The sequence below is a fragment of the Fundulus heteroclitus genome, unplaced genomic scaffold, assembly GCF_011125445.2.
Source record: "Fundulus heteroclitus isolate FHET01 unplaced genomic scaffold, MU-UCD_Fhet_4.1 scaffold_53, whole genome shotgun sequence".
Taxonomy (NCBI): domain Eukaryota; kingdom Metazoa; phylum Chordata; class Actinopteri; order Cyprinodontiformes; family Fundulidae; genus Fundulus; species Fundulus heteroclitus.
Genome location: NW_023396956.1, coordinates 1,998,620 through 2,006,578, shown reverse-complemented (window position 1 = coordinate 2,006,578; position 7,959 = coordinate 1,998,620). Strand labels below are relative to the sequence as shown.

The 7,959-nt window shown below is 47.4% G+C and overlaps 1 protein-coding gene across 1 annotated transcript in view; it reads right to left on the bottom strand.

Moving 5' to 3' along the window:
- ttn.2 (titin, tandem duplicate 2) overlaps positions 1-7,959 on the bottom strand; it is a 212,363-nt gene that overhangs the window by 1,549 nt on the left and 202,855 nt on the right. The window contains 2 exon segments of the mRNA XM_036132592.1: positions 1,694-1,984; positions 2,064-7,904. Coding sequence (XP_035988485.1) covers positions 1,694-1,984; positions 2,064-7,904 — 6,132 coding nt within the window.

Below are 7,959 nucleotides of genomic sequence, written 5' to 3'. Positions count from 1 at the left end.
TGGAGGTTCTCCTCCCTGTTAAAGGGGAGTTTTCCTCTCCACTGTCGCTTCATGCATGCTCAGTATGAGGGATTGCTGCAAAGCCATCAACAATGCAGACGACTGTCCACTGTGGCTCTACGCTCTTTCAGGAGGAGTGAATGCTGCTTGGAGAGACTTGATGCAACCTGCTGGGTTTCCTTAGAGAGGAAACTTTCTCACCAACCTGGAGGATCTGATGGAAGCTGACTTTGTGAAGAACCTTGATGATGACATGTGGTGAATTGGAGCTATAGAAATAACTTTTAATTAAATTGGTAGGATTACCAAATTATCTATTCGTAAAGTCAATGAGCGATGAGAGATGTTTTAATAGTTTGCATATATTAAAATTACTTTTTAGTAGTTGTGGAAAGCCCAGACGATGACGTTTTAGGCACTATCCGGTTCTCTTCCCAAACAGATTGCATCATCAGTAAAGAACATTACGTAGAAATATTGAAAACATCTACCAGGAAGTTAAAGTTAGGGAACAAAGCTGAAATAGTTACCAAATGGTTTAAGGGTAACAAGGTCCATGTTTTGGAGCCCTAATATCAGTCCGGTAGTAAATACTCAAGGTGGAAGCAAGGTGGCCTAAACACCTGACCCAGCGACACTAATTCAGGAGGAACGGGCCAAAGTTTGTGGAAACATATCTAAAACATTTGACCCAAGCAGGACAGTTTAAAAAGCAATTCTTCTGAATTTCAAGAAGGTAAAAACACAAATGAGATAAAATAAAGATTTGACTCTCTCCTTATTCTAGTATTTAGCAGGGATGCAAGTTATCAATTAATTATTTAATCTAAAGTTGATTGGTCTTTTTGATAAACAGCCATTTTCTTTAAAACATTAGTTCTCTCTTATATCAAGAGGGTCTTTTCATAACAAGTAGGGTTAATTAGTTTTACAATATGCTGAATTATTACAGTTTATTGAGCCACCTGATTTAAATTGTGGCTAAATAAACAAAATTGTGGTTTTCTCACCCATTATTAAACTTGGAAATATTCACAAAATATAAGAAAACACGATTCTGTTCGATACTGAATAGAAACATCCTTGACTTCAGAGCATATCGATGAGCTTTGGTTGAGAAATTGACTCTGCTCTGCCAGGCAGCCTGGTTAAATGGAGCTTGATTAGTGTTTATATTTATAGATAGTTATTAAATGGTTCAAAAGTAACCCCACAACAGACTCTGTTTAGAAAGCTTCATGTTGCATCTTTCTTTACTTTAGAATGACCGGCAGCGCCATCTGCTGGATGGCAGTCATTCTACAACACTAAAAGGTCTGTCTAAGCAGACGTTATCAGTTTAAATGGAACAAACTTCAATCTAATTAACTTTAATCTACAATTAATTGTAAGTCGATCGTTTGCTTGCATCCCTAGTATTTAGTAAACAGAATAAAGTTGGTAAAACTCCAGTTTAATGTCAGGCATGGTGACAAAATCTCTACACATGGATGTACATTTCTGGTTTCAACAGTAAATTTTCAATATCTAAGTACAAAATCAGGCTTTATTTGCTTGATAAACTGAGCTTTTTGCTACCTCTGTTATCTATAAGGGGTTCTGAAGAAATGGCCCCCCAGCTGGCTGGTAGAGGTAGCAGCTATAAACTTTAATACTCGCATGAAGATGTTTCACAAAGACTGAAATCTCCTACCGATTGCTCTCATTGAGGATCCCTCCACTTGGGACATCATTTCTGTGAGACTGCTGGAGCTCATGGCGTACGCCTCGGACGTCATGGAGGACATGCTGGACATCGACATGGTCTCAAACTTCATCTCAGCTGCCATGCTGCTGAAGGAGCTGGACTCCATCATGGACGACATCATCGTCTGCTGGGCAGAAGAGGAAAAGGCGGAAGACTCCTCCATCGTGTGGATTTCTTTCTTTGTCATCATGGACGCGGCCTTTGACGATGACTCCAGGTGACTCATCGTCATTGATCCTGTTGAATAAGGAGATGCAACGTGAAATCAACAAACCTTTCTAAATGAACCCTCCCGACAAATGAAGGAAGATCTCACCTTTCAGCGCCACTTGCTGCTCGCGGTAGGCTGTGACCTTTTTGTATATGGACTGAAACACCTGCCCAGTAAAGGAGAAGGAGGACTTAGATACGCCTCCATCTGAGGTCATCTCACAAGTGTACTCTCCCTGGTCACTCTCTGCCAGCTCATGAATCAGAAGACTGCAGGAACCCTCAGAGTAGTGCATCTCAAAGCGGCTGCTCTGTGAAAGCCTCCTGCCGCTGACGTACCACACCACCTCCCTGACGCTGCTCTCACAGACACAAGACATCTTGACCGAGCCCTCGCGGGCCTCAGCTGTAAGCTGACTCAGGACTTTGGGAGGTTTTGGGATCGGGGACTTCACAGTGGGAGGAGACACAACCCTCTTAGGGGACGAAATGGGGGGAGGTGACTTCATCCTTGGAGGGGATTTGATTCCCTCAGGTTCTGGAGACTTCAACCCCCTCGGAGATTTGACACCCAAAGGTTCTGGAGACTTGATGCCTTTTGGTGTTTTGATTCCAGCGGGTTCTGGGGACTTCAGACCTCTCGGTGTTTTGATACCTGCAGGCTCTGGTGATTTCACACCTCGTGGAGATTTTGCCTCCTCAGGTTCTGGTGACTTCACACCTCCAGGAGTTTTGAACGGTGGCGGCGACTTCAGCCTGGGTTCAGGAGATTTTATTCCTCGTGGCGACTTAACGCCTTCTGGTTCAGGAGATTTCACTCCAGGAGTTGGTGATTTTAAGCTGCGTGCTGGAGAGGGTGCTGGCGGCTCTGGAGATTTGATGCCCTTTGAAGGCTTTGCTTCCTCTGGTTCAGGAGACTTTACACTCGGTGTTGGTGATTTCACTCCAGGGGTAGGAGATGTGATGGGTGGTTCAGGCGACTTTACGCTTGGAGCTGGAGATTTGATACCAGGAGTTGGAGATGTTACACTTGGTTCAGGAGACTTGAGACCTGGAGTTGGTGATTTGACGGATGGTTCTGGGGACTTCACACTGGGGACTGGGGAAGTAACAGAGGGAGCAGGTGATGCAGCTGAGGGCTCAGGGGACTTAACACTGGGTGCTGGTGACTTTGCTGGTGGCTCAGGAGATTTGACAGCTTTGACTTCCTCCTTAGGAGGTGGCCTGCGGATTGTCAGAGTAAAATGAGCCTCCTGTCTACCGGCTGAGTTCTCTACCACCACTGTATAACTGCCTTCATCCGAGCTGGCCACAGATGTAATCTCCAGGCTGGACTTGTACTGAGTTGTGGTGACATGGATACGATGCGATGACACAATGGTTCTGCTCTCATGTATCCATGTCACAGTTGGTGCAGGCTCCCCATCAATGTCACAGGAGAACCTGGCGGTCTCTCCCTCTGCAACAGTCACTGACTGCGGCTTGGTGAGGATTTTGGCAGGACGAGAAGGTTTCTCTTTGGGCAACGGAACATGTTCAGGAGCAGCAGCAGTAGAGGACAATTTCAGTTTATCTTCAGATGTGGCATGCTTCCCGGTTAAAGAAAACCTCTCTGAAGAATATGAGGAACTAGAGGACAGGTATTCAGTGGAGGCATACTTGATAGAGGAGTCATACCTCTCAGCAGAGGAGAATCTCTCTGCTGAAGCACCGATTCTTTCCCTTGTGACGACCTCACGTGTCTCTGTTAGTTTTGACTTGCTCTCTTCCACCTCCAGGTGGGTTTGAGAGGTGTAGCCAGTTTTAAAGTGTGTGGTGTGATAGTGATCAATGCGCAAGACTTCAGGCACAACTGCTTTAGGAGCTTCCTCATCCCTGCGGCGGGAAGAGAACGTGGTGTATCCGCCTCCTGACACCTCCAGGATGGCGTAGTCTGATGCTTCGCCCTTTGAGTTGGAGCACACACAGCGGTACGTGCCACTGTCTTCTTCCTGGCAGTCCAGGATAGTGATGGACAAAACGCCACTCATGTTTGTGAAGATGTACTTCTCACTTCTTTCAAAGATTTCAACTGCATTGTGAAACCATGTGACTTCAGCTTCTGGTTTAGCTTGGATGTTCAGGGTGAATTTTGTGTCCTGACCAGTCGGTATGCGATGAGAGCGCATCCTGACAGTCACACGAGGAGCGTGATCCAAACTAAATGGTGCCTGACTGACAACCTGGTATTTCCTCTCAGACTTCAGAGCAGCTTTTCTGGCTTCGTAACGGGACATGATGTCAAAGCGTGCTGACCGCTCAAACCTAGAAGAGGAGCGGGAAGACCTCTCCACCGATCTGATAGGACTGGGAGAGCGAGGACGGGTCCTCTCTGGAGTGGGGGATCTCCTCTCCACAATCTCCCCCTCAGTTTCCACAGGTCTGGCCCGTGGTGGTCGGATGAGCTCTGAGACTGGGCGCATCAGCTCAATGTAGGTAGGAGACAGGGACCTTCTCCTTCTCATGTACTGAGAAACGGTACGTTTCTTCTTTGTCTCTGTGACCTCGGTGGCCTCATGCCTGACTTCTTGCCTCCTCTCCTCATGTTCAATGACACGCCGCTGAACTCGGACGGGGCTGCCAGGAGGAGAGGCTGAAAAACCGAGCTCGAGCTCATCTTCCAGCATCATTGTCTCCTCCTTGGCTCTCCTCCTTGTCAGGTAGTCATCCACAGGCATCAACAGTTCTTCATCACTGAGATCTCCCAGGGACCTCCTCCTGGATCTAAAGGAGGCTTCAGACTCAGGGGATGGTGAGCGGCGGGCAGGTCTAACAGTCTCCAAATCGTCCATGGTCAGTTTGGGAATGCGCCATCTTGGTCTGTATTGGTCAGTGATCCTGGGGAGAGGCATCACGTAGAACTGCTCCCACCTAGACAGACGGATTCGTCTCTGCCTCTTTTGCACAATCCTTTCTGTTCTCTCTGGGACCTCATACTGATCTCGTAGCTTGCGATACCACTTCATATCAGACAGAGGCACAAATTGCTTAATAGCTTTGTCCTCATCCAGAGCTCTGGGATCATGAACCACAGGCTCAGGAATCTCATAGGGCATGAAAATCCTTCTCTCCTCCTCCAGCTTCTTGGTCTCTGTCTTCTCCTCAGTGATGTCAAACTCACCCTCAATGTTCTTGGTGCTAACTGCGGGTTTGTACAAGTCAGCAGCAAATTTGAGGGCCTCCTGTGCTGTGGGGTTGAGAGGGACAAGCTCCTCGGTAGCTGCAATCTGCTGTGCCATTTTATTGGTCTTTTCTATTTGTTTCTGTACGTGTCTGTGTTTCTCCTCCTCACTCTTGTACTCTCTTCTAGTGTACGTGAGGCGGTCCACTTTCAGAGTAGCCTGGCAGCTTGCAGAGCCCGCAGAGTTGGTCGCAGTGACTTTGTAAACTCCAGCGTCCTCCAGGAGGGTCTCCCTGACGTGAAGGACGTGATAATCAATGTCCTGTTCTATGACGACAACCTTGGGACCAAACTGTAGTGGATGGCCGTCTTTTTCCCATTTGAGAGTAGGTGTGGGAACTCCTGACACCCGGAGTTCAAAGCAAACACTGTCTCCCTCTGTGCAGTCAACATTAGCCAGCAAACGTTTGAACATGGGCCTCATAGTTTCCTCTACCACAACACGAGGAACCACAGTGAGGCGAGCCATGCAGCTGTCTTCTCCAAATCGGTTGTGGGCCATGACTGTGTACTCAGCATCGTCACTAATATCAAGGTTATGAATCATGAGCTGATACAGGCCCTTATCACTCGTGAATGTGTATTTGCCGTCTTCCTCCTTGATTTGTTCTCCATTTTTGAGCCAGGTCACGTGAGGCTCTGGGTGCACAGTGATAGTGACACCAAAGCGCACATCCTCACCGATGTATGCAGTGCGGTTATAGAGAGGCAAGGTGAACTCCGGTGGTCTCTGGAGAAGTTTAGTTCTGTCAACCCTCCTCCTCAGCTTCTTGATGGTGCGGCTCATGTAGTGCTCTCTGAAGCTCCTCACGGTCTCTACAAAGAGCTCTCCATAGGCACTGTCCTCTCCATCATCACTCACCACTTTGCATCTGTAGACACCATCATCAGATTCTTCAATGTCTTTCACATAGATGCTGGCAAAGCCCTTGTTGTAGGTGATCTCGTACTTGGGGCTTGGATGTAACTGCCGCTTACCAAAGTACCATGATACTTGGGTGCTCTTGTCATAGTTAGCAATGCTACAAGTAAATCTGACATGACCACCTTCCTCAGCTGAGGCATGCATGACAGGGCCGGCACGCAAGCCACAGTACTCGGTTCCAACTTTAACTTTACCAACATCCAGTCCTCGCTGGTTTCTAAAGGCGCCTCCGAACGCCACCCGAGCTGCTGATACTATAGTATCAGTCTTCTTTACTAGGGACTGATAGTATCTCCTGTGTCTCAGTGTTCTGATGACCTTGCTGCTGACAAGCTCAATCTTCATCTTGAGCCATGGGTGCTCTAGAGCCTCATGAGCAGTCATACGGAGCTTCTTGTCCTTAACTAGGAGTCTGTCTATAAAGTCCATAGCCTCCAAGCTGATGTCCTTGAATGCTTCCCTTTCAAACACGTACTCACAGTTTGATATGTTCTCAATCATCTGTGTCGTGGACTCTGCAGCAAATGGATTAAGGCCACTGAGTAGAACATATGCCAAAACACCGACAGACCACATATCAGTCGCTGTTGTGACCAAGTCATGGCGGTGAACCTCCGGGGCATAGTACTCTGGAGCTGAAAACGGCATTCTGATGTTTTCTCCTGGGACCAATAGTCGAGACTGGCCCATCTCAATAATCTTTATGTTGGTACTTCTCCTTGTGGTGTAGACAATGTTATCTGGGCGCAGATCAAAGTGGCCAAAATTATGGCTGTGTAAGAACTTGAGGGCGGTGCAGACTTGTCTCAGGTAGCGAACAATCTCCTGCTCTGAGAGCTCAAAGTTGCTGGTGCCGAGACGCTCAAAGATATCAACTCCAGAGATGAATTCAAAGATTAGGATAATCTCCTCCATGCTTTCAAAATACTCATACAGGTAGATGATGTTCTTGTGTCTTGCAACGTTAAGCGCCTCTATTTCTCTGAGAACTAACTCCCGATCAGTTCCTCTGACTTTGATGAACTTGGCCATGTAAGTCTTCTTGGTGGCAATCTCCACACAGCGGTGGACAACTCCAAACTGGCAGCGAGCAAGCTCCTCAGAGATGATGTACTTGGAAGACAGCTCCTTCACCTTGTAGAACACAGCTTCTTCCTTGGAGATCTCTCTGGCTTCATCCACCTCCTCATCGTAGTTCCTGATCACAGACTTGTCTTCCTTGGTGGTGATGGGCTCAGTTGGAGCAGATGGAAGACTGAGGCCAAACTGGTTCTCTGCTATGACTCGGAACTGATATTTGGTCTTTCCAAATATATTGACAATGGTGATACTGCAGTCAGCCGTCTGACCAGCACGGATCCACCTATCAGCAGTGGTTGGGCACTTCTCCACAATGTAGCTAATAATGTCACTGCCACCATCACTGGCAGGGGGTTCCCAGGTCAGGGTGATAGAATCTCTGGAAATGTCGCTGACCACAAGTCCCTTTGGAGCATCGGGGATGTCAGCCACATTCACCTCAATGGTTTGCTTGTCTGCTCCGAATCTGTTCTTCGCAGTAATGATGTAGTAGCCAGTATCCTTCCTCTGTACTCCCTTCAGGAACACCAGGGAGGTGAAGGATCTTGTGGTGATAACTTGGTGATAAGCAGAGTTTGAGAGGATCTCCTGACCCTTCTGCCAGGTTACCGCTGGCTCAGGCTTTCCTGAGATGGGGATCTTGATGGTGATGTGATCACCACGGACAGCTTGAACTGCTCCCATTCCCTGGAGCTCTTTAGGCAGGTATATTTTGGCAGGGACTGAAATGAAAGGACAAGAAAATTACATTTTACTAGAAAGTTTAAAAATATATAT